We start from the raw sequence: 27,176 nt of genomic DNA, 5'->3' as shown, positions 1-27,176 counted from the left end.
ATTTGTTTACTTTTAACAAATTAAAAAAATAAAAACTATATAAATAGCAAGAAAATATTTTGAACCTACTACTATTGAATTCTCACATCGTTTGCGGATAAAAAAATAATTTTAAAAAAATAATATATATATATATATATATATATATATATATATTTAGGATTAGGGAAAAGAGAAATGGGAAAAAACTCAACGAAAATCAAACTCTTATCAAAATTTAAATAGCCAACTAATTAAACTATTAAGATTTCTTTCATTTCTATATTGCTAAAGCATCATTTTTGTCTTTATATATACAAGTACTGTACTAACTATTTGGTAGCGTGTTACGTATAGTGGTCACTGGTCACCAGCAGACAACTTTATATAACTATAAAAATCGCCAGTTGTTTTAACGAGAAGCGAGACACAGAGTCCGTGAACTTTGTGCGCAATTGGACCTAGACCCTTTTTTTTAATTTTAATTTGATTAGCTCTTAAAATTTTCATAATTCAGATAATTAGTGTACATTCAAATTTAATCGTGTTTTAATATGGACGAAGAACAATCGGAAAACAAAATATAAATGAAAAAAAATCTCGGACCATATATATTTAGAGCAGTAGAACGAGGGGGGTGTATTTAGAAAAAAATTAGGCGAGATGACTTTGGGACTGATCAATGCAAATCCAGTGGTTCACGCTAAGAAGGAACGAATCGCTCGTGTTGATGATCTTCCTCACGCCGATGACGCTGTTGATCCTCTCGAAATTTATGATATCCTTTTCTTCTCTCTCCTATAATGCTTCAGCTAAATCGGAGTTCATAGCTGTAATTTCGACTCTGGTAGAAAATTTCTACTTATTTGAAGAAACTTAGCTATTTTTTTTTTCAGTTTTAGTATGTTGATTTGCTGAAATTTGGAGTTACTGTGTTTTTTTGTAGATTGTGAATTTCTCTCTCGATTTTTACAATTTTTTGCGATTTCTCTGTGTTTTGAATGCTCAGCTAAATCGGAGTTCATCGCTGAAAATTTCTACCGGAGAAAATGAGTAAGAAAAATAAAGGAGTAACTTAGCTATTTCAAATTTTAGTTTGTTGATAAAATTTGGAATTGCGATTTTTTGTAGTTCAAATGTTTGTGAATTTAATGTCATCCTCTTTGCTATTCTTGTGTGTGTGTGTGTTTTTTTTTTTTTTGAATGTTTCAGCTAAATTGGAGTTCTAGCTGCAATTTCAAAATTACGTTGTTTTAGCTGAAGATTTCTACTGGAAAAATTAAGAACAGGAAGAAACTTAGGTATATCATTTGGTTTGTTCATATTTTGTTTTCCACTTTTTATTATTTACTAAAATTTGGAATTGCAATTTTTTGTAGTTTAAATGTTTGTGAATTTACTATGATCATTTTTTGCCATATCTCTGTTTTTTTTATTGGGTGAAATTTAGAGTTTGATTTTCTGTAATTTAATTGTTTGTTGAATCTACCGAGTCTGAAGTTGATGTGATCCTTGATTTAAAAGTGGATACATTTTGTGAGGGATATAAGAGATCCGGAGCATCCATATTCTTTAGAGCAGCTGAGTGTACTCTCCGAGGAGTCCATAACTGTTGACGAGAAGCTTGGACGCATTCTGTATGTTCATTGTGACCTTTGATTCTTATATTACCTTGTTTATTATATATCCAAATAAAATATTGCTTGTTTATTCTTTTCGTTTCCAAATAAGGGAGGAAAAAGGAGAGAAACGTGACGTGTTTTAGCCATATCTTGTTCGATTAACTGATTGGTGAGTCGTGTAAACTTATAGTTAGTCATATAAGTCATCTTCACTCTGGTCACGACAAAAACAACAACATACCCAGTGATCATCTTCTCTCTAGTCACTGTTGAAAATCCAGCGTATTTGTGTTGGAGTTAAATTTTTTCGTGCTCACTGCTTAGAATTCATTTAATTGTTATTTTTTCTGAATGCTCTGTATTGCTTTCCTTATTAGTTGTCATGTTTTCTTTGCTGTTGTATTTTCTTTCTCATAACTACTTTGATTTGCTATACTTGAGCCGAGGGTCTTTCGAAAACAAACTCTCTTACCTTTGCGAGGCAGGGGTTACCTCCCCAAAACCCAACCCACTAGTGGGATTACAATGTGTAGGTTGTTATTGTTGTATTGTTTGGAATTCATGAACAGTTTTGCCATGAAATGAGTTGGACTTCCAACTTTGTTGAGGTAACTATTTTTTTTTTTTGGAGTTTCACCACCCTTATTTTACTCTACTAGCAATGTGATGTCATGTACTCCGAGTTATGCTTTAATTTACGCTTTGTGGAATTTGAAACTGATGAATAAATTCAATACAATTTTACCAGAATATACATCTAATGTCCAAAGATTTCGTGTTTACTAATGTGGAAACAGTTACCTGGTTCATTATCTTGAGTTGACAATATCCTAGATTCGTGCAATTTCCTATAAGTTATGGTAAACAAATATGTTTCTGTGATTAGCGAAATAGGGCAGAAGAACCCCAAAAATACAAGATTAGAGCAAAATAGCTTCTAACTTTGTAAACTAGACTTGAGCCTTAATATTTCCATTTTGCTTGGCACTGTTTTCTTATGAGTCCATCCCTAAAAGATTGATACATTTCTACCATTCCTAAAAGATTGATACATTTCTATATTAGAAAACAAATAAATTTAACGAAAATCTTTTATAGCCACATAAATGTAATGATATTTAAAAACAACAAGTTTTAAAGTCTGCATATTTTCTTAAACTTTGTGCGGAGTCAAATTATTCCAAACAAACTGGAACAGAGGGAATAATGAACAAGTTACTCATAATTCCTTGACTCATGTTTCTTTTGCTTATTTATCTACGTTTTCTTAAAATTATTTGCAGGATAACTTTCACCCCAACCATCCAGCACTGTACCATGGCAACTGTCATTGGCCTCTGTTTGAGAGAGAAGTTGAAGAATTGCTTCCCTCCACATTTTAAGGTGGCGTTCCTTTTCTCTGACTTGGATCGAAATAAAGTCGTGTTAGATTTTGGCTGTTGATAGTAGTCTATTGACTTAATTAATCTGAGGAAAGAATATCTAGTTTTAGACTTTTCCGAAACATCTCCCATATACTTAGCAGAGGACTCCGTGTTTTAATGAGTAAGGGAGAGTATGTATTCAAATGAGCAAGGTAAAAATGGTGTATTATTAACTCGGAAAGAGCACACGGGTGTACTTTTACTTTCAAGGAGCATCCTGCAATAACTACTTGCAAGAATATCAAAGAAGGTGTAGTTTAAAAATCTCTTTTATTCTGATCTATGCATCTAATAATCTTGCTTCCGTGATTACAACAACATAGCTAGTGTGGTCCTACAAAGTGGGGTCTAGGGAGGGTAGAGTACACAAACCTTACTCCTACCTTAGAGGTACAGAGAGTCTATTTCCGATGTTGTAACTTTCCTTATGTTAAGAAGCCAGCCACCTCTTACAGATTTTACATCTGCGACATATATTTGCTATGCTGAGATTTTGAAGTTTGGAGAGTTAAAGAGGAGGAAATTAGACAGAGTGTGAAAAAAAGGAGAGGGTGGGTGGGGGAGTGGGAAGAGAGACAGATATATGGTAAGGAGATCTATTCATAAAGTGCAACCTCAACTCTAAAATGGATGTAGGCTTAACTAAAACCCAATGCAGGTTGAACTCTATGGAATCTAAGCCTCACTACCCTTACCCTCTTAGAGGTGAGGCCCACAGTTCTAATAGGTTTTCACTTGAGCTTTCCGCGGCAAAGCAAGTCTACAAGTTTGATAGTGACTTCTTTCGTTTGGTAGGGCGACGAAAGGCTACTTCAATGACGGAAAGAGCCGGAAACTCGAGAGGGTCGCCTTTGGAGTTCAAGTGGTCTAAACAAAGTATATAAGATCTTAATTTGTATAATAGCAGTTTTGATACCTAGTCAGATTGTTTTCATATAATTGGAATGGTCATCTCTGAATAAACAATGAGACCTTTTCAAAATAATAGATAGTATTGTTTCTTTAACTTTATAATATGATAAATAAAACAAAACAATACGGTGGATCATTGTGATAATGGTTGCTTTTGTTATCTAAGTTCAAGCTCTCCTCAAACTATGTTCCCTATATTCGATGAATTCCTGGAAGATAATTAAGATTGTGCTATCTAAAAATTGACTTGCACTGCTAAAGTGTGATGCACAACTTTTATATAATTGATTTTCTCTTAAGTCCTTATTTTTGTTGTGTGACAGGTGGATATAAAAGTGTCTCCTGGATCTCATGCGGATGAAGAGTCAGGTAGAGTTAATTTTAGAGTACCTATAATTTTATTTGTATATGAAATGAAACTTCTAATTGCGGCATACATACAACATACAAGTCTTATGAGTTATGATCTTATAATGGGCGTTGAGAAATATGTGTAAACTTCTCAACTGAGTTGAAAACAGACTAGTGAGTCTGTTCACAATGACGCCACAGGGTCATGACAAGTTAACCTGCAAAATGCATCTAGTATTAGTTCTATTCTGGAGTAAATTTCACCACTGGTCATTCAGATTTGTGTTTAAGCATTTTGTATTACCATTGACTTGCAGTTAATAAGCAGTTGAATGATAAAGAACGGGTTGCTGCTGCCATGGAGAACCCAAATCTTCGCCAGCTTGTAGACGAGTGTCTCTATTCAAGTGAGCTTTAAACGAACTATGCCTTTCATTTCCTAACAAACTGTATAGTAGGTCAACTTGTCTTTTAACAAATGTCATCTGGACATGGATTTGTTTTACGAGATTTTATCACTCTTAATGCTAGGAGTAATATCTGTTTGATAGTGTTGATTAACATGAAGTGATTTATTCATCATTCATAGTGTTTGCAATAAATTTTAAAGTGACAGAAAATAAATGGCAATCACAATAAAATAAGGAGAAACATAACTTTATTGATAAATATGCAGGTACAATTTTGTTCCTCCCTTGATTCTACTTTCCTAAGATTTATTCATGATTCGAGAGCCGTTAGTGGCGTATTTCTCGAACTAGAATGATTTAGATTTGACCTCTATATGAGTATTCCATGACTTTTGTGAAATATTCGAGATGTTGATCTTTAAAAATACCCATGAGTTTATGGGACATTTTGAGATGCCTTTTAAGGGAATTTAGTACGCATAAACTAGGGTTTAGGGTTGAGTAGCCTCCAAGAATTCTAATTGAAACTGAACACATCTTCTAGAGTCCCAATTCGAATTGAACACGTCTTGTAGAGTTCGCAAAATTTCAATGTCTACACATAGTACATGTCACGACATTAACATGAGTTCGACATATGGGGCATGTCTTGTTCTCATCAAACCAAGGAATAATACAAGCAGAATGAAACCTATGACTGCAAGCATTAAGTATCGTCACACCACATGTATCGTCTTGTTCAAATTCTCTTAAGCAGATACAACAATCACTGTATACGCCTACAACTCTTGGCTCGGACTCGGACCTTGTTCCTTCTTCATCATCAAAAATATCAATCACTACTTCGATAGATGATTTTTCCATTGGACATGGGGTTGCCTGAACTCTTTCTGTTGCCACAACGCGAGCTGGCGCGATTCGCGAGACATAGTTTGAATCTGGTAGTGATTTCTTACGAATATATATCGTTAACATTATGATCACATATAACAACAAGGCTAAGAAAATCAGAACAATATAAGGATTAATTGACATCATTTTAATAGTATTATTTTTTATGTGGATTAAAAATTTATATGAAAAACACTTAAAAAGAAGTGTCAAGCAAGGGTTTTGAATATAGGAAAAAGGGAAGGGAAGGGTTTATAATTGAAGTCTTGATTTAGAAACCTATTAGGATTAACCGATTGTTAAAAAGCATATGTCTCAAGTCTTTTTGGATTGGGAATTAAAAAAATTTAGGAAACTTTTTAGGAATAGGAGTTCCGACATATTAAGGAAAAGCATATAATAAAATTATGTATTATTTTTTTTCTAATAAAATATTTTTATGTGTGATTTCATAAAAAAAAAATAGATTTAATTTTGTGTGTGTATTTCTATGTCCTCTAACTTGACAAATTTTATAAAAGCTATCATTTTAAAAAAAATTGTGGGATTATATAGGTATATTGTGTTAGTTATTAATTCACTTAGGTATGTTGTTGTAATCACTTTTTAATTCAGTGCAGCTCAAAGTGTGAATAAATTTACTATATGGTTTAATTTATTTTTTTTTAAAAATACATTTAACTTGCCTCCCACCTCATCTTGCTTTTGATTTTTTTTAAAACAGTTCCATCCCGCATAAAAAAGCTCTCCTAGCTAGTACACCACCCTGAATTATTAGTTCCCCATTGCACAATCTCTAATGGTGATATTATTTTCACAAAAGAGGGCGGAAATTGAGAGGAGATTACGAGGTGATGAATCAAACTCTCTCCAACATAAAAATTCAAGTAACCAACCAACTTCATTACTAACATTACATTCTAAATGAATGATCTAGAATACTTTAATTTCCTATAGTTTACAAAAAATAATAATTCAAACACACGTGATTGAAATTTTAAAAATTATTACAATTAGATTTAGGAAAAACATCTCCTACTCACCCCACCCGGCCCCTCCACTAAAAGAAAGAAGAACGAAAAAAAACTCATACACCTATTGTGTGAAAATTTCAAACTATTTCACTTGACTGTAAATCTTGATGATTATCGTCCTCCATTAAATCATCGTCATCCCCAGCATATTGCAAAGGTGCATCACGAACATGAGTACGACACATAGGACATGTCTTATTTTCTTCTAACCAAGGCCTAATACAAGCATAATGAAACCTATGACAACAAATTGGAAAAATCAAAAACATCTCCCAATGCTTAATTTCTTCAATACAAATAGAACACTCATTGTTTTTCCCTTTAATTGATGGAGTCGTTATTGTTTCATCTGAAATATCAATCACTACTTCAACAATAGTTGTTGTTCTTTGTGTTGTCGATACAAATTCATCTTCATCGTTAGGAAGCACGAATTCTTCTACATCGTTCGACCATGGTCGTTGTTTAACTCTATAACACAACAACATTTTCGTTAATTTGTAGAAAAATAACAAAATAAGAAAAAAGACTATTGCAATCACTACGTAATTAGTAATATTTGCCATTTTTTGTTGTTGGGTGTATTGGTGTTGAATTGAAGGTTTTGTACAAGGCACAATTAGAGGTTTAAATATATATAAGAGTTGTTAATTTAGAAACCTTATAGGAATGGGAGTAATTAGATATATAAACCATTTAGGAGTAGGATTAAGGAAATTAATGGATGTGCTAATTAATTAAAACGGAAAAGGTTTAGATATATTTGTAGTATAAGTTGTTTATTTTGGAAACCTTATAGTAATCGGAGTAACTAGATATAAAAACCTTTTAGGAGTAGAGGATTAACCCATTAAGGAAATTAATTAAAGCTTCAATATGTCACCTTTAGCTATCTTTAGTTTAGTGGCTTAACCCGAGTATCTTGCATTGCTCCCTTTTTTTACACGGACGGAACCGACTCAACAAGACAAGGGGCCTAAAGCAAAATCTAAGAGAGGGGTCCTAATATTTTGTTGTTTTCACTATATATATTTTTATTTAAAACCTACTTTTCTAGTTTTTTAACATGTGAAGTCATTAATTAGTTACTGTTGTATAATTGATTTGTTTTAATAATTCATTTTCAATTGATAATATAGCTAATCCATTCAATCAGCTCTTTTGAGACATTGTTGATCTTAAATAAGATTTAATCAATTTTAGTTTTGAAAAACTTCTTTCGGCTTAGGCAATGGTTACATGAACTTTTAACATTATTCTATAAGCAATATGTGTAGTTGGAAAAGAATCAAGTCTTTTTATTTGATTGAATATTTTTATTAGATCATTATCTTCTACTTGTATTGTTTCTCTTAACACTTTTAATTTAAAAATAAATCTAAACCATCAATATCAAAATAACTATTATGTGTTAAAGAAAGTTCAAGGTTCAGACAATGTCTTTTTTTAATTCTCATCATCTAGTGATCTCAATTTACCACTAAATAAGAAACCAGAAATATTTTCACATGCTTCAATTGGTTCAAATCTATTTTGAAGTGAAAAAATAACTTGATCTACTATCTATCTATATATATATAAAATAAAGTAATCAACTCTAATTTCAAAGGACTTTATGATTTCGTTATTAATATAGACCAAAAATCAATAGGGCCCCAAGCAACTGCTTTGATGGCCTAGGGGTTAAGACAACCCTGTTAACACGGAGACCATTTTATCATCACCGAAAAATTGACCAAAGTTAACTATACAATAGCACAAGGGCAAAGTTGAGTAGGATACAATACAAAAAGGCACATATTTACACTATGCGCCAAATTAATCAAATATACTCATGAATCAATTACTTATATAGAGAGCCCCTTAGGGTTGGCACGAAATGTTAGTTTGACACTAAACTTTGCTTTTGGCCAATGATTGAGCTTCAATCTCCTTGTCGATGAACTTATCAAAAATACTTATTTTATAGAAATATTTTACAATATACTGTATAATGATATTACAAATAAAAATACCTAAATACAATTAAAATGACGAGATTGATACATTTTGAGTAGATGAAATTTCAATCGAAATAAACATGCATACGCCTCAAGAATTACGAGGCTCAAATTTTCAAATACGTAAAAAAATTTAAATTATACTCCCCCCATTCGAAATGAATTTTCATAATTTGAATCTCGAGAATTAACTTGACTAATTTCAAACCTAAACTGCATCATATTAACCCAACATTTTATAATTAAATTTTAGATATTCAAATGTTATACGATATTATTATAGATTGTAATTTCCTTTCATGTTAATTTGATTAAAAAATATATATTTAATTTTGAAATGGTCAAATTCCACTTAATTTGATTTCAATTAACGAAATATGACATAATTTGGGACAGAGACCTATAACGCAACAAATAAGTGCAACTTATTGCCTTTTTTTGTTATCACATTTAATTACCAAATTAAAATAATTATTTAAGTTGTTTTGATATTATTATACGTTGATGATTATTTGTTTTGAAATGAAAATTTTGGTCCAAATTGAATGTTTTTTTGGTTTGGACGTGAAAAAATCAGATCAAGACAATTTTATTTTTCAAAAAAGTTACGCATAGAATTTTAGAGCGTTTCGACATTGAGGAGTCAAAAGAAAAGACTACTTCAAGTTACCATTAATTTACAAAAATGTCCACAACCTACCACACTCTATTATTCGAATTAGTTAATTTAACACTGAATTAATTAATTATCAGGCATTATAGAATACTACTAAGTACTAATGATCTTTACTTAACCCACTTTTAAACAACATTGAGAGGCACATTTTACCATATTGACAAACTTAAAACACATAAAAAAACAATAGTACCACTACCAAGTTTGGTTGACTTGGTTACGTTATAAAAAATAATCTCATATAGCTAACACAATATTTGATTAGTTGTATAAGAAAAGAAATCTATGTACAATTAATACATGTTTTGGTTTATGGTATTAAATAATATCTTACTAAATTAAGTTGGGATCCATGTAAATAATTTTATGTCGGATAAAATGTAAAGAATACGTGTGTTAACGATAGGTCAGAACTGCTTAAAGACAAATATATGTCTTTAAGGTAATTTATACATACCATTAGTTGTATTATTATTACATCGCTAGGTATTTTTATATTTTTATTCACTATATTACATTAATCCGTTGATTATTAATTATACACCACGTGTGCATAAATAATTTTGTTTGTTGCTCTTTTTATACTTAAGTTTGATATGTTTTATTTGAGCTAATGGTCTATCGAAAACAGTTTTTCTACCTTCACAAAGTTAGGATAGGACTACGTACACATCACCCTCCGTAGATGTATCTTGTGAAATTACAGTATACTGCATTGTTGTTGTTGTTGTTGTACATAAATAATATAATCTCTACATTTATAATTCCCGCAACCAAATCATACCTTAAAAAAAAAAAGGAAAAGAAAAAAGGATGTATATATTGGTCTAGACCCCTCTACTTTTTAATTATTTATTTAGTACTAAATTTCAATTAAAAAGAAGTAGAATAAGTACAGATACTACGTACCATATTAAGTCAAAGATGCAAAAACACAAGGTACCTAGTCGTTGCCAACTACTTTAAACAACATAACAAAATAGTACTATACTATATATAGACATATATGTCCTAAGTGATATCCTACGTGACAATTTTTATTCTACGTAATGTCCTACATGTATTATGTCATGTAGGACTCATGTATCTACTTGTTCAACTTTATACAAGTTTAACTGTCTATTTGTGCACACCCAAAATTGAAGGACATAAATGTGAAATGAGGCCAAATTAAAAGGCACATTTATGTATAATGCCTTTTAGAAAAAAGAAGAAGAAATATAAGTATATTTTAATAAACTTGAAATCTTGCCTCAAACTCTTTAAATTTCAAAATTAAGGAGCTTTTTAAATGAAAAATAAATTATACATCTATTTTGCAAATTAAGTTTTTAAAGTATCCTTTTTGCCTAATCATCTCCAAATACTATGTACCATATTAAGTCAAAGATGCAAAATATAAGCTACCTAGTTTGTTGCCAACCACTTTAAACAACATAACCAAATAATATATATTCTCCCCTTGCACAAAAGCCAATAAGCATAAAGGTGAGTAGCCAAACAAATCAAGAATTGTAACAATGGATTTGAACATGAAGCTAGAGAGAAAATCATCAATAAGAAAGTTAGGAAGAAGCAAAAGCACACTATTAGCATCAGAGTTAATTAATATTCCTTGTGGAGATACTGATTATTATGAGAGAATATCACAATCTATGAGACATGTTGAAATTATTGATGATGATGATGAGGCCATCCCAATAATAAGACGTAAGTGGAAGAAGAAGAAAAATAAAGCATGGGTATTTCTAATGAAGGTATTTTCTTTCAAGAAAATGACAACAAGTGAAGAAAGTCATGTTGGTGTTGGGGAAAAGTCTATGGAAGTGGTGGATAAGATGAACAAGAAGAAGATGCAATCTTCATCATGGTGAGATTAATAATCTTTTATCTTAGCACTCATTTTTTTTCATCATCTATTCCTAGGAGCTCACACTTTTTTACTCTTGATGTGACTCGAACCTGCAACTTTATGGTCGGAGGTAGACTACTAGAAACAAAGGTTTTTTCTTGTGAATCGATAGAAAATTTGTGCTATAAAACATGATTTTTCCATCCCATTCCCATCAAATCGACTAGCTGGAAAAGGCATGGTGAAAAACAGATTCTCATTGAAATACTGAGAATATCCGTTAACCATTTTTTCTTTTCTCACTAATTCAATTAAAATATCCGTGGGAATAGTCATTGAACATTTTTCAGTAAGAAATTTCGATGGAAAAATAGTCGTGTGATGATCAACCTTTGTCTTATTTTAGTACCTTTTGGTTGTGACCAGTTTCCCAATTTATGTGACACTTTTCGTTTCTAGAGAATTGAAACTTATAATATATTTGTACAGTTTTTGAATATCTAAATTTTGATTTAAATTTTTTTGAATTGATCTAATCCTTAATTTTAAAGATTAGTCAAATTAATGCTCCAGAAAAAAAAGAAATAAACGAAAATACACATCAAATTGATCAAATAAAATAATTGTACATTGAGTTGAAATTATGGTTTAGAACATATTTACAAAAATTTCAGCAATTTTAACATATAGATCATCAATAATTATTGAAACTTTATGTGTAGGGAAAGAGATGGTGAGATCCAACAAAAGCCGGATGAAGTGTTGGTTGTGGAAAAGAAGAAAATAAGGCAGCCTACGTTTCTTCCCGATCCTTATAGACGATGGCCTGTTCAAGGATGGAGATATTGAAGATTAATTTTGATCTAAATCGGCTATTCATCGTTCAAGAATTCTTGTTTAGATGGTTCGTATTCATAATGTTTTTGAATTTATTTTAATTTAGGTACTCCATTATTTCCTCTCTTTTTCATTAATGTTGTTTGGTCATCTCTTTTAATTTGTTTGAAATAAATATCTATCTTACAATATCTAATATAATCATCTAAAAATAACACCCCTTAATAAAGCTTTTTCGATAAAGTATATATTTGTTGCAAATCACCTTAGAATATACATATTTAATGTATTTGTTAAGACAATTTCAATAATTAGATCAAAACTAATAAATTCAATTGAACCCGAAGCATACATATCATCCCCTATTTTTGGGTCACAAATTAATAAAAAGATAATTTATGTGATTAATAACATAAAATAAGTACTTTTGATTAAAATCGTATTTACTTTGAAAATTAGTCAATTTAACACATAGGTTTCATCTCTCATTAGTTTTCCCAATCCCTACAAAAAAAAAAATTAAATAATAAATATATAGTAATATATAATACACTTATAAAATCAAAGTTGTGCAAGAACTTGCAAAGCCAACACGAGAAAAAGAAATATGTTCACCCTCGAAAATACGCCCTTGATAATACCCTGTTCACAAATGATCTAACTTTATGAAGTATCGTGCTCCACTTAACTGATCAAAAAAGTCTGTAATAAGAGGCATAAGGTATTTGTTCTTGATAATCATTTTGTTCAGCATTCTATAATCGATACAAAACGTCAAAATATATATAACAATCTTTTTTTTTCTTTTTTTTCCGGTTAATTCGTGCATAATATTACAATTATCATATGCACATTAAAACTAATTAAATTAGTAGTAATTATATTTCATTAACTTCCTATGTAAATGTATATATATATATATATATATATAGGAACTTAACCATTCCATACTTGAGTCTCCTTTTTCTCAATAAAACAATGTTACTTTCAAACTCTTTAAAAATGTCACCTACATATACTACGACAACATTTTTGCAGAGTCCGAACAACACCCCGATTCTTCCACCTTAAATCAAATTGATCATTTTGCTTGCTTGTGTGCTCCAGAATGATTATAATCACTGCTGAATTCACTGCTAGTGTCAGAAGGATGGAGTCCATAATCACTTGTGTTACCATATTCACTACTATTCATATCTTGACTTGTCATCACCATTTGCCTAAATTTCACCATGTCAGCATTGTATGCACATGTGTCGTAGAGATCCGAGGCGGGCCCACTTGCACCGCCAAAATTAGCCGTGTTGTTCTTGCCAGCTTTTTCATTTAAGTCCTCCAAAGATGAATCGCCATCCAAGGCACGTAAAATCTGAATTATCATAATAATATGTATAAGCGCAAAATGTAACACTATAATATAACTAATTTCATGTATGGTCACTTAAACTTTACTCTCTATAACAATATAGTCATTAACTATATATCTTTTGTTTGTTACTAGCTCACTGAACAGTAAAGTCATGATACTTATTTTCGTTACAGTAAAGTAATTGAATTATATATGTGTATTACTCAAAAAATACAAATGACGAGAAGGTCAAATTTTAGAAAATACAAATAATAAGTTTTTTTTTTTTGGGGGGGGGGGGCGGCCAAAAGACATTGGGGCAAGAAATTTGACTTTCCAAAAATTCACATATAGTTTAGTTATTTTAATGTAACAAAAATGAATACTAGTATGATTTTGTTGATAGTGGGTACTTAAATTCAGTTACTTTAATGCGAGGAACAAAATACTGTTGTAATATATAGAGTTTAGAGGACTTGCCTGGCTCATTTTAGGACGTCTTCTAGCAGAATGGCGCACGCTAGCAGCAGCACAAGCTACCATCCTTTGTAGCTCATCGGGATCATAGTTTCCTTCTAGTCGCGGGTCTACCAACTCATCGTAATTATTCTCTTCTAGTGCTTTCGTAAGGAAAGGTCTAGCCTGTTCACGAAGGACATGATACAAGATAATCCGTTACAATTTGAATAAAAGAATAAAATTTCATAAAAGGTCATTTGTAATAGAATTATAACTACCAAACCCTCATGTATAATAGAAAAGATGAAATGTCTATGTAGTGACAGAGTTGGAGTTCAAGTTATGAAGAAATTCATTTAATATATATGTATATATATATAATAATTATTAATATTATTTAGTATCACTAAACTATCTTTTTTAGAATTCGGAACGTATAAACTATAGATTCAGAATTCTAAGAATATATTAAAATGAGGAAAAAATTAAATTAATTACCCAATCTACTAGACTGTCATCCATGAGTTTATTGGTAGTATCCAAAGGTCTTCTTCCAGTTATAAGTTCCAATAACATAACTCCAAATGAAAATACATCTGACTTTTCTGATAATTTTCCACTTGATGCATATTCTGGAGCTAAGTACCTGTAATATAACAAAATTTATTAGTAACTTTTATTGGGTTTTTATTATGAAATAGATAAAATTACGTCTATTGTTCGGTCTGTCTTATATTAGTTGTTATTTTTCTGATCAAAATTGTATCTAATATATCAACCTTGTATAAAGTGTATAAAAGATGTTTATACACAAATATAAGTTAAATTACGTGTTTACATACAAAGTATGAATTACGCGGCGTAAATATTTTGGGAAAATATAATTTTCTTACCCAAAAGTTCCCATAACACGAGTGGAGACATGAGTATTATTGTCTTCGGTAAGTTTAGCTAATCCAAAATCAGCCACCTAATAAACAAAAAAAAAACATTATTGTAAATCTTTTTTTTATTTTATTGGCATAACCAAAAAAAAATATACGTATACAAATGAAAGTTATAAAATGTCTCATTTTTACCATGGCTTCATAATTGTTATCAAGTAAAATGTTTGCACCCTTGATGTCACGATGGATAATTCGAGGATGACCTGCATATAAATAGTTTTGTAATTTTAGCATTATAAGAAATGAAATTTCAATTATTTAACGTGATGAAAGATAATTTTGTGATATTATTGTTATTATAGTGGATGAAATTTAGTTATTTTTCATGAAATTAACTCGAAACGAGAGGGTAGAAAGGGAATTTTCATACAATCTTCATGGAGGTAAGCCAATCCCTTGGCTGATCCCAAAGCAATTTTAAGCCTAAGGCCCCAGTCCATAACAGGTCGACCTTTACCTGCAACCACACCACACAATTAATTTCGATTTTCATACTTAAATTGCTCAAAAATGTATTTCAACAATTAAATATTTTTTATATTAATTAGAAATTTTTTGAAATTTCGATATCAGGAAATGTTATTTCACACCATTAACCAACATCGACTTATTCTCTCAGCAATCACTAGTTAAATAACTTTGAGTGGATAAATAGTCAATACACTCCTTCTATTTCATTTCATATGACAGTATTTGACAGATAACAAAATCTTTTTTAAAAAAAAGAAGACAAAGAAAAGAGACTTTAGCATGTTATTAAAACAAAAACAAAAAAAAGTTTCTAAATAAAACTAAAAATGTGTCACATCTACATATATTCAACTATAGGTGTGAAAATTGTGTCTAGTACCTAGAAATAGCCACAAAAATATTAGTCCTCATAAATTATATTCGAAACAAAATATTGTAGCTAAATAAATATACGTACCATGAAGGTGATACTCCAAAGTTCCATTTGAAACAAATTCATATACCAACATACGTTGTCCATCAGCAATGCAATATCCCACAAGTGAAACAAGATGTCTATGATGAACTCTACTAATAATCTCTACTTCAGCTTGAAACTCTCTCTCTCCTTGTCCGCTCCCGGACTTCAAACTCTTAACCGCGACTACACTTCCATCTGTCAAAACACCTTTATGCACGAATCCGAACCCTCCTTGACCCAACACATTTGCTTCCGAAAATCCACCCGTGGCGGTTGCCAAGTCAGCATAAGTGAATTGAATTTTTGATAGTCCACCATAATTAGGAGATGGTATTGTAGCTGGCCCTCCTCCAGGTACATGGCTTGAATAACCTGAGCTAAATTCACTGCTCGTATTCGCGGCTGGAGGAGGGGGTGGCGGGGTCCACCCGCGACCCCCTTCTTGAGGAGTTCCCATTACACCTGGTGGTGGAGCTAATGTAACAATGTGATCCGTATGAGGACTAGAATAATTGCCCGTATTGTAGTAAGGATCACCACCTACACTAATTCCCAATGATACTTAGTTATATTGTACGATATATTTTACTTATATACATTGACGATATAAAACATCTTATTTAATTTCTATAGGTGTTACATACAACAAGACAACATCAATAAACCCTAATTTATAAAAAGATCTGACTTCATAGTTGAATAATTAAGGAAAATACAATGTAATATTCTTACAATAACGTTTAATTTCAAAGACGAATTCAAGATTTAATCTTGAAGGATATGTATATCTATGTCTAAATGAAAAGTTATTGATTCAGTTGAACTTGTGCGTAAATAATCATTATGTGAAAATGGGAAATTGAGATAATAATTAACATACCTTTTGGTGGATGTGCAGGATCGACATAGTATGGTTGTTTCTTCTTCTTTCTATTACATAATAGGCAGACAATGACAACGGCCAAAATTAATAGACCTGTCACAGATACTGCAGCTACTATTGCGACAGTTGAGGAAGATGATTGTTCATGTGGTGGCGAGTTATTGCTTCCTAAGGAATTACCAGGTGATTTATTCGATGATGCATTATCTCGTGAAGGTGGAAAAGTAGGTAACGCCTTTTCAGATGGAAATAGAGATGATTCTGGAGTGGGTGGAGAGAATGTAGATGATGGAGGAGAATTAGGTTCGTTAAAGAAGGTATTTTTGGAAGGAGAGGGTTTGGTGTTCGTGGTTGGTGGTGGGGATGATGATGAAGAGTTCAAGGAGGGTGGTGGTGATTGTGTATTAGGGTTGTCATTGTCATCAGAAGGAGAAGAATCAGATGATTTCGGCGATGGAGGAGAAAAATTTGTAGATGATGGAGGAGGAGGAGAAGATTCTGTAGGAGGTGGTGATGCAGGAGGAGGAGATGATTCGGATTTTGGTGGGGGTGATTGATTAGGGGATGGAGGAGGAGGAGATGAATCAGATTTCGGTGGTGGTGATGATTCAGGGGGTGGTGGTGAAGGAGAGTCAGATTTCGATGGTGGAGGTGAAGGTGAAGAAGAGTCAGATTTTGGTGGTGGAGGTGAAGAAGAGTCAGATTTTGGCGGTGGTGGAGAAGATTCAGGAGGAGAAGGAGGGGGAGAAGAGTCAAGAGGGGGCGAAGAAGAAGAAGAATTTGAAGGAGAAGGAGAAGAATCTTCCATGTTAACCAAACGCTGACCTTCCGGCCAAGATTGTGCGTGAAATCTACACGCAACTGCTGCCGGAAAATCACTTAATTGTTTGTCTCAACAATTCCTCAATTCCCCTAATACATTGCCATGCAAAGAAAAAAAAAATTACCTTGCACACATCAACATGAAAGAAAAAATGTGACACAAATTATTCGTATGTAACGAATTGAATTAAGTCAAGATCCTTCAAACATTACAATGCATATATACAATATGCATTAAGATTCATTGAAGGTTTGCCATATTCATTCGTTTTGAATTATATTGAAGTTGGTTAATGGAGTTTTGTAGTAAAGAAATTAAAAAGGTAATAAAAATAGAAAATATGTACCTGAATGAATACCGAAAATGAAGGGTTCTCAAAGGGAGAGAGAAATCTTATTGGGACTAACAATGTGATTTTCCCTTCTTAGGGAGAAAGTCCCTTTCTCTCTTTCCTCTCACTCAAATTTTTGTGCTTTTAAACACCTCAAATTTGGAGGAGACCCAATTCTCTAATGACCTAACAATTGTCAATAGTTTTCTAGTTCGGCTAAGGGTATCATGTTTACTTGTAACTCTAGTTTATCCCTACTCCTGATTGAAATCGACGTATATGAATCCAAAAAAAATAAACAACAAGTAAGAAGTAGTATTAGTCTAACAAATAAAAATGACAAAAAGAATATGTGTATTATATACATACGACATGATTAATATAATCTTTGTATAACAAATATATATAATATATGATTATGTATTAATCCTGTACTATTCGTATGAGGCAAGTAGAATTTAATATTGGATTCTGAATGATATATATATATATATATATATATATATAAAATTTATATAAATATAAGTTTATATTATTGTATTATAATTATAAGGTATGTTCTATATCCTTAAAAACCAATGTCTTGCTAAATATAATTTCGATTGTTAAGTTATTTGAAGAGAAAAAAAAAATGAATGAACAGAACCCTGTCCCTTTGATTTTTTGCCTAGACAAACCAAGACCACATAACATTGGATAACAATTCAATGGCCTATACCAAAGTACCAAAACACAAACTCAAAAGTAACAAACTCTAATTGGAACCAGTTTAATAGCTTATAATAATATCTACTTTACCAACCAAAAAAAAAAAGCACAAACTCAAAAGTAAAGTAAAAATGTTAAAAGTACAACTCTTGTTCTATTTTTATTGTAAATTATAGAAACATGTAAAATTTCTCTAATACAAGTACACCATTAAAAAAAAGTACTAAGTAAAAATTAATCTCCATTACAGACAAATAACTCAACATTCAATATTTTTGAGATGAACTACAACGGATAATATTGTATCAATTAAAAAGTACATATATAAATAACTTAATTTTGCAGAGAGAGATATATATGTCCATGATCTGAATCCAATACTTTCATGGTGGAGTGCAAATTTATGAAAACTACAATAAACCATAGATACAAACTCATAATTTTTAAAAACACAATGACTCCATCGCTACAAACCTTAAAAATTAAACTCATATCTCGACGCGCCTGAGACTAATAAAATGTTAGCCAAAGCATTGATCGGTAGGGAGTGGCCCAGGAATGGAACCTTGTTCCAAGAACTGCAACCCAAAGACGACCAAAATGGCCAACAACGACAAGTAAGACAACCCTTCAACAGCACCCAACAACCCAAATGGTCCATTAGGCAAACCCGACCCGGTTTTGGACTTGGTATACAATGACCAACCCACAATACCCACCACAACTAAGTAACTTACACCTTCAATTGCTCCAATTGAACCAGCAGGTCCTGGTGGAAGCCCACATCCTGTTGTTTTTAGAGTGTAAAGTGACCATCCAATTACTGGTGTGGATATTAGTCCACCACCTATGGCGATTTTTTCGATTGGGGTTGTTTGGTTAGACTTAGACATACATTGGATCTTGAGATGTGTTGATTTGGGATTGTAGGGCTCTTGTTTTTTTGACGGGAGAACACATTTCGGAGATACAAAGAGTAACATTTTGATATATTTGAGTTCCTGATAAGAAAACACAATCTAGTATTTGTATGGGACGTTGCAATATAGTAATTTTTTGCCTACTTATTTATTTTTATTATTTTTTTGTGTTACTATTTTTTAAAAAATAAAAATTGGGGATTTCATGATAATTACAAGTGCAAAAAATCAAACGCTTACCACCAAATAATTGTACTTAGATTTTAATTACGTGATTTTCAAAAATTAAAATACTATGTTTTAATTAAAGTCGTGATTTTCAAAAACTAAAATACTATGTTTAAATTGAAGTCTGGAAATAATTGAGGGGGGGCTACTAAAAGAGAGACGGAGAGAATATGTAGTCTGCATTCATTTGAATTGAATAAATTAATACAAATCCAAGCGCACGCGCTACATGTCTTCGTAATTTTGCTTTAAAAATTGTACATAAACAAAGTGGAATCAAATCCCATTAGAACGATCAACCAGCAATGCCATTGCGGCTTCGTGAAGCTCACGCGCATACAAGCCCAAGTTGACCATTTTCACCTTTCCTTGTAGCCCATTCTCTTCCATCATTTTGGGCTTCCAAGCCCATTAATCCGACGACACAACCAATCCCATCTCAAGCCAAGTGGGTTAAAAACAGCATTTTTTTAGTTGCACAAAATAAGCAGGGAATTTTTTTTCCTTTTTTGTTGGATTGGGACCATTGCTTTCTCTTTTTTCTTTTTCTTTATTAAATAGAAATATATTCTGAGCCGGTGGGTTATCATATCATGTCATCGTTCCTCTCGCTCACATGGAAATGGAGAGCAAACACAATTAGCTGACTGACATCTGGCACCACCTGCGAGTTGCAAAAAATATTAGCTCGCTCTAATGTAAAAGTAGGCTCATCATCATCTCAACAGTCATAAACGGTCACACTTAACAGAGACAACTATCCACAAAGCGGTTTTACAAAGCCAATTTCAAACTATCCCCCATATTAAAAGGCAGCAAAGCATTCCTTTTTAATTTAAGAAGAAAATAAAGAGTTTCTATCACCTACTACTATAGCAGAACTAGCCAAAGATTTTCCCATCAAATTCAAATTCCCCTCCAACAAACTAGGATTCCCTCTTCATGAATAACTGTCATTAAGCAACGGCTACTGCACCCAAACCAAGACCGCCAATATTTACTAACCACCTTTTGAACATTTCTATATCATCCATCATCCTACACCTGAATTTCCCACCAAAACATCTGTTGCTATCCAACAAAGACATGCTCAAAAGTCAACTACCACCATCATCACTTTCAGATATTGCTTCTAACGGTGCTTGGATGACTTTGAATACTCTTCTTCTTCGTCGTCTTTGTCGTCCCCGCCATCATCATCCTCATCATCTCTCTTCCTCTTCTGAGAGGACGATGGTGGCTGCTCCTGAACTTCACCATCATCATCCTCTTCATCATCAACATCTTCCTCCAAATCCGCATCTTCATCCCCAATTACTGCCTCCACATCACTGCCTTCGGTATCATCTACTACAACCTGACCAACTGGTTGAACAAGGTAGCCATTCCCATTATCTTCTTCCTGCCATTCATAACAAAATCAGTAAACCTCCCTATTTACCACCATATCAAAAATAAAAGTAACTCAACAACTACAAAATCCATAACACAACTTTGACACACAACAAGATAATAATGATCACCCCAACTATGCCACAAAAAAAATACAGTTTTTTCCAAGAGGTGAATACAGAGTCAAACAAGATCATAGCAGAAGCAAGAAGACAAAAATAACCAATACATGCAGAAAAAACAGAACAAAGGAACACAAGCAGTGGATGCAACAAGGTCGAATTACCCATAGACTTCAGCAATGCAATTTGACAGACCCTTCCAGAAAAGAAACACAGTATACAAATAGCAAAGAAGTGGAAAACAAGAAAATGAATTTTAACTTGGGATAATCACTTGATAAAAAAGGATGGCAAATAGACATCATTTAAAGGTAAGATTCCCTATACGTTGGCAATTGACAGTCACCTTCTTGAAGAATGGGATAATGATGGCAAAAAAGAGAGAAATCAAAGAAAACAGTGTCAAAGTTTAATTTTTAGGACATCAACTTACAATCAACAAAAAGATGAAAGGACTAAAAACACCATAACCCTGCCCTCTTTTCTTTAAATAAAGGATACTAGTACCGTATGCCAATAGCGGAAGACCAAAAAACAGATTCAGGGGAGTTGTTTCAAGCGAAGCTCAATGGGAATCAAGAGATAGTGCATAAAACAGCAAGCCATTCAGGTAGAAGGGGGGGAAATAATAGCACAACAGCAACACCAAAGACATGGAAAATCACCTAAATTTTTTTCACTTTGAACCTCATAACATTTGCTCCTCTAGTATAATAGCAAGCACAAAAATTGAAAAAGAACCCTCAAAACTCTCACCTAACAAATCACAATTTACTATTTGGGTAAGAAAACAAAATACAGTTACAATCTCAGCCAAAATCAAAGTTCCCAGTGGATATTAGACTGGCCACGCAGAATATAATCATATAACTAAAGGAAGAGCACGTAGATAAAGCTGCAAGTATCATATAAATTATAAAACCGACACCATTCAACAATCTTCTTGCAAGTTTTGATTCGTCTATTAAAATCAATTAGCTAGTGACTCTAGTCAGTTTTCTAAACAAAATTATAGTTCAGGTAGACTCGGAATGATTAATCCTAGATGGGTACCTGCATCAGATATTTTGTAGAATACACAGCTTCAACCAGAATAATATATATTACACACCACCATAATCTAATAAATCAGCTTGGTTTTGAAGGTAACAGAATCAATCTGTACACCAAACTTCCAGGTTCAGAGTAACCTGAGGGCAGATCCCACCAACAAGTCAGCCAAAATTACTGGTATTTCCAAAAGCAATCAGTGTACAAATTGATTAATCACTATGGAGTTCCAAAACATTATGAACTCAACAATTCTTTAGCAGTAGTAAGCAAATCAATCATGCATTTTCATAAAACTAATAACAAGAGAAACAACAAAGCTTAACACAAAATAAACAATTCACCCATCAGAAAAAAGAATGCAGAATAAGTTATGCAACAAGCAAAAGACATTAAACAAAACAAGTTATGGCATGTGATACATTAAAATGAAACAAGAAATAACCAACTAAAAGAGGAGAAATTTTCACCTCATCTTCAGCATCCTCATCATCTTCAAAATCTCCATCCTCGTCAACACCTAGCTCTTCCTCCCCTGTCTCCCCATCATCATCCTCATCTGCATCATCTTCCCCATGTTCATGCCCATCAATCTCTCCTTCTGTGCTATTCAACCTCCCAGTACTTTCGGGCTCAGCAAAATCCCCATCATCGTTATCAACTTCCTCTTCATCCTCATCGTCATCGTCGTCATCATCATCATCCTCCACACCATCTTCATCCTCATCACTGTCTTCTATCTCATGAACCTCCACAACATCATCTTCATCTCCCTCTTCATCTATCTCCTCCACAAAGTCCTCATCTTCATCATCCTCGTCGTCATCATCCTCCTCTCCATCAGAAGCTGCCTCTACTCTAAAACCGTTTGAGTGACTGGAACCATCCCCTTTTGACCCATTAGTCACTCTAGTTATCTCTGTCTCCTCCTCATCAGCATCACTCTCTTCTTCATCCACATCTACGACCCCTTCACTCTCAACCCTATGTCCATTCGTCATCCTGAACGGACGATCCTCTCCATCAACTTCCCCGCTCCCTGGATCATCCTCTTCATCCTCCTCTTCATCTTCCTCCTCATCATCCGATTCAGGCCTCTCATTACCCTCTGCATCCATCTTATCCAAATACTTCAACGACCTAATCAAACCAAAAACCCTAGATCGATAATCCTTAACCCTCGTCACGGGACATTCATAGAGATCAAGCGAGACAAGCCTGAGTTCAGCGAAAGGCCGAAGATCATCGATATCCTGAATCCGGTTATTAGACAAATCAAGGTCCCTAAGAGAATTTAAACCAGCCTCTACAAGGAACTCAAGCCCTCCAGCAATTCTATTGTCCGATAAATTCAACTTCTGTAGATTCTGAAGCCTAGGAAACTGTTCAAGCGATGTAACACCGGTGTTTGCAATCGAAAGGTGCTCTAGATTCTGAAACCTTTCGAAAATCGACGGAGGAGCCAACTTACCATGAATACACTTCACCGCTCCGTCCAACGTTAGGGTTCTCACAGAACCAAAGTTTCTCTCGCCGTCTAACGCCGTCTCCACCGCTCTTTCCCAAATCTCGTCCATCAATCAGAACCACAACTCATATAAATACAAATTTTCAGAAAAACTACAGGACCACCAAAAACGATATCCGAGAGCCAAAACGTCGAAACTAAACAGCGTTAAAAGTTCAAAATACCTCAAACTTTCCCGGTATCTTCTTCGTCGGCGCAGGAAAATGCATAGAAAACCTAATTTTTTTCTTTCTCTCTCTAGTTTCTCTCTCTAACAAGTTTACACACTATCGCTTGATATTGGGGGAGGCGAGTCGAGAAAACTCGAGGTCGAGTCAGGGTTGGGAGAAAAAGAGTAATCAGGGTTGAGTTAACTAACCAGAGTCATGGTTAATATGTGTTTGTTGAGAGGGTAATTTACCACCGCTGATTTTGAGAAACACGGATCGATGACGTGGATACAAATGAACGGCCGAGATTGAAGTACCGTGTGTTTCTTTATCAAAATGCTAGAGACTCGTTTTTTATTTTGTTATTGATGAGAACGGACACGTCACTGTTGACGCTTGTATATCGGGGATGTATAAAAATACCCTTATGTTTCTCTAATATCACGGAAATACCACTGGCCTTTGCACAAAAAGTTTTTTTTTTCTTTTTCTTTTTTCTTTCACATAGAAAAAGAACTCTTTATTTTAATTTTTTTTGCCTATATAAGTGAAAAAATTATTGCATACCTTTTATAACTGATGAATGATGATACTATAATTGTTATTTGTGCATGTCCATAACTACAGTAAAATTTACAATAATTATTTTCCATCTATGTAAGATAAAATACTTTCAGATAGGAAAATAGTAAGATATTGATAATAAATTAGAATTAAAATAACAAATAAATTATTAAAAATATTATATCGTGGCAAATCACTATTTTAAAAGAGATTTCAATTGAATAGAAATGTGGAAAGAAAGAGAGCAGAAGTATGACCGTTCAATAAAAAATATAAATAAAGTAAGATTTCGATCAGGCACGTATCGAATGAGCAAATTAAAGGAGGAGGTAGCAGTAACTTTAGCAGGAATGCGATGAAAGAAAGAGAGTAGAAGTATGACTTTTTCAGGAAAAATATGAATAAAGCAAGACTTCGATCAGGCACGTATCGAAGGAGCAAAAGAAGAGGTAGCAACAACATTAGCAGGAGCAGCAGGAAGCGAACAAAAGCATGTTCTAGAATCAGGATTATAAACTTCACTCAAAACACGTGCGCTTATCACTTCAAACACGTGCGCTTATCACTTCAAACACGTGCACTTATAGTTGAAAGTTTTAAAAATTGTATAAATACCTAGAAAAATAAAAAGAGAAGAAAACATTGAAAAAGAAGAGAGCAATTAGAAAACGTTGTTGAAGAAGAGGAAGAAGAAAGGAATTTCTTTATATTGACAAGAGAAATCTCAACAAGTATATATAGATAGATGATAAAGTTTGAACAGTAAATGTCTTTTAATTCAGGAGAATATATATTGACTAACGTTAATTTAAGGGAACAAACCTAATTAATTCGGAAGAATAAATCTTGACTAAGTTTAATTTCAAAGGAATGAACCTTGACTAACTTTAATTTTCAGAAAATGAACTTGGTTAATTCGAGGAAATAAATTTTTGATTTTACACTACCACTCATAAATAAAAATACCAGCAATCTCCCGTAAATTCAAAGACAATATAATTAAAATGTCACAACCCAATCCATCACATACAATACAAGAACCCTTTCACCCAATTAAAATTAGGCAATTTGGAAAATAAACAAATTACTACAAAAGAAATCTTTTTAATACCTTTGAAAATTCATAAAAACATCAAACCTCACAGTGAGTACATATTTATTCTCTTTGATTACCACAAGTCCCAAAAATGGCTAAAACCTAAAAATGAAAGATTTTTGACTAGTTTAGATCAAGTCTACTTTAGTTGGAAAAGAATTTTCCTTATATGAATTTAATCATAATAAGAAAATCTTCTCCATGTAACTTTTAATATGTATTATAGTTAATATTTAATATCATTAAAATAATGATATCATAATTGTAGAAAAAATGTGAAAAGATTATTTTGTCTAAAGCGAGTTTTTTTAATGAAGAGCAAAAGTTTAAATAATATTTCTAAGGACCTTCGTGTTTTCAATATAGTACTAGTTTAATGTACGTGCTTTGCACATGTGTATCACGTTATTTAATAATAAATACACACGTACGCACGCACACAAAAGAGCAAAAGAGGAGATAGCAACAACATTAGCAGGAGCAGCAAGAAGCGAACAAAAGTGTGTTCTAGAATCAGGATTATAAACTCATTTCAAACACGTGCACTAATAGCTGAAAGTTTTAAAATTATGTAGATACCTAGAAAAATAAAAAGAAAAGAAAACTTTGAAAAAGAAGAGAGCAATTAGAAAACGTTGTTGAAGAAGAGGAAGAAGAGAGGAATTTCTCTATATTGACAAGAGAAATCTCAACACGTATATATAGATAGATGATAAAGTTTGAATAGTAAATGCCTTTTAATTCAGGAGAATATATATTGACCAACGTTAATTTCAGGGAACAAAACTAATTAATTCGGAAGAATAAATCTTGACTAAGTTTAATTTTAAAGAAATGGACCTTGACTAACTTTAATTTTCAGAAAATGAACTTGATTTCGAGGAAATAAATTTTTGACTTTACACTACCACTCATAAATAAAATTACCAGCAATCTCCCGTAAATTCAAAGACATTATAATTAAAATATCACGTTCCAACCCATCACCTACTTAAACACCTAGATACGAGAACTCTTTTACCTAATTAAAATTAGGCCAAGTGAAAAATAAACAAATTACGACAAAGAAAAATCTCTTTGATACCTATAAAAATTCATAAAAACATCAAACCTCACAATGAGTACACATTTTCTCTTTGATAACCACAAGTCCCGAAAGTGGCTATAACCTAGAAATGAAAGATTTTTGACTAATTTATTTTAGATCAACTCAAATTTTAGTTGGAAAAAAAAATTTGTGGTATGAATTTAACAACCATAATAAGAATATCTTCTCCATATAATTTTTAATATATTTATTATTGTCACGCCCCGAGCTATCCCGAGACGCGGATACGGGACCTAGGACCACAAGTGATCCCAAGCTAACCGTGCTGGCATGATCATGAGCATACTAAATATAATCTGAATAATAGAAACTATGCGAAAGCTAAATCATAAATAAGATGAAAAGATGGGGAATACCCATATACTATAACTGAGATAAATGAAAACTGATGAGTTTAATACAAGGAAGATATTAACCCAATACTAAGCTGAATCTATCTATGTCTGAAATAAGCCTCTAAACTGACTAGAAATATTGGGACATGCCCCAACTAGATCTAGCAAAACTGAAACTAAAGACTAAAAGCGATAAAGATAAACATGTCACTAGTCCTCGAAGAATGAGGACTCACCACTGATGCTGCTGAACTGAAGATCGGGAA

General features: G+C 32.8%; 5 protein-coding genes across 7 annotated transcripts; 2 read left to right on the top strand and 3 right to left on the bottom strand.

Moving 5' to 3' along the window:
- Nucleotides 1-501: 501 nt before the first annotated feature.
- On the top strand, nucleotides 502-4,870 carry LOC102578641 (protein AE7-like 1). Its single transcript, XM_006366929.2, has 5 exons — nucleotides 502-757; nucleotides 1,511-1,616; nucleotides 2,885-2,984; nucleotides 4,261-4,306; nucleotides 4,606-4,870. The coding sequence occupies exons 1-5, from the start codon at nucleotides 643-645 to the stop codon at nucleotides 4,704-4,706; spliced, it is 468 nt and encodes a 155-aa protein (XP_006366991.1). The 5' UTR covers nucleotides 502-642; the 3' UTR covers nucleotides 4,707-4,870.
- Nucleotides 4,871-10,753: 5,883 nt separating this feature from the next.
- On the top strand, nucleotides 10,754-12,173 carry LOC107058932 (uncharacterized). Its single transcript, XM_015305182.1, has 2 exons — nucleotides 10,754-11,169; nucleotides 11,874-12,173. The coding sequence occupies exons 1-2, from the start codon at nucleotides 10,820-10,822 to the stop codon at nucleotides 11,998-12,000; spliced, it is 477 nt and encodes a 158-aa protein (XP_015160668.1). The 5' UTR covers nucleotides 10,754-10,819; the 3' UTR covers nucleotides 12,001-12,173.
- Nucleotides 12,174-12,929: 756 nt separating this feature from the next.
- LOC102580616 (proline-rich receptor-like protein kinase PERK1) lies at nucleotides 12,930-18,042 on the bottom strand. Of its 2 annotated transcripts, XM_015305187.1 has the most exons (9): nucleotides 17,726-18,042; nucleotides 16,554-17,468; nucleotides 15,671-16,213; nucleotides 15,113-15,199; nucleotides 14,875-14,945; nucleotides 14,689-14,765; nucleotides 14,294-14,441; nucleotides 13,817-13,978; nucleotides 12,930-13,357 (listed from the first exon to the last, which is right to left on the bottom strand). In XM_015305187.1, the coding sequence occupies exons 2-9, from the start codon at nucleotides 17,362-17,364 to the stop codon at nucleotides 13,070-13,072; spliced, it is 2,187 nt and encodes a 728-aa protein (XP_015160673.1). In that variant the 5' UTR covers nucleotides 17,365-17,468; nucleotides 17,726-18,042; the 3' UTR covers nucleotides 12,930-13,069. The 2 variants fall into 2 exon arrangements, with proteins under 2 accessions (XP_015160673.1, XP_006366995.2); XM_006366933.2 differs by lacking the exon at nucleotides 17,726-18,042 and having other exon boundaries at nucleotides 16,554-17,716.
- A 602-nt stretch (nucleotides 18,043-18,644) lies between these two features.
- On the bottom strand, nucleotides 18,645-19,457 carry LOC102578315 (uncharacterized). Its single transcript, XM_006366928.2, has one exon. The coding sequence runs from the start codon at nucleotides 19,399-19,401 to the stop codon at nucleotides 18,940-18,942; it is 462 nt and encodes a 153-aa protein (XP_006366990.1). The 5' UTR covers nucleotides 19,402-19,457; the 3' UTR covers nucleotides 18,645-18,939.
- Nucleotides 19,458-19,724: 267 nt separating this feature from the next.
- Nucleotides 19,725-23,948, bottom strand: LOC102606197 (acidic leucine-rich nuclear phosphoprotein 32-related protein). 2 transcript variants are annotated; one of them, XR_368927.2, is made up of 3 exons: nucleotides 22,601-23,948; nucleotides 20,431-20,968; nucleotides 19,725-20,230 (listed from the first exon to the last, which is right to left on the bottom strand). XR_368927.2 is itself a non-coding variant. In XM_006366927.2 (2 exons), the coding sequence occupies exons 1-2, from the start codon at nucleotides 23,705-23,707 to the stop codon at nucleotides 20,699-20,701; spliced, it is 1,377 nt and encodes a 458-aa protein (XP_006366989.1). In that variant the 5' UTR covers nucleotides 23,708-23,948; the 3' UTR covers nucleotides 19,729-20,698. The 2 variants fall into 2 exon arrangements, 1 of the variants encoding a protein (XP_006366989.1); XM_006366927.2 differs by having other exon boundaries at nucleotides 19,729-20,968.
- Between the last annotated feature and the right edge of the window lie 3,228 nt (nucleotides 23,949-27,176).

This window comes from Solanum tuberosum, unplaced genomic scaffold, assembly GCF_000226075.1.
Source record: "Solanum tuberosum cultivar DM 1-3 516 R44 unplaced genomic scaffold, SolTub_3.0 scf00711, whole genome shotgun sequence".
NCBI classification, from domain to species: Eukaryota; Viridiplantae; Streptophyta; class Magnoliopsida; order Solanales; family Solanaceae; genus Solanum; species Solanum tuberosum.
This window is presented reverse-complemented; position numbering and strand designations above follow the sequence as displayed.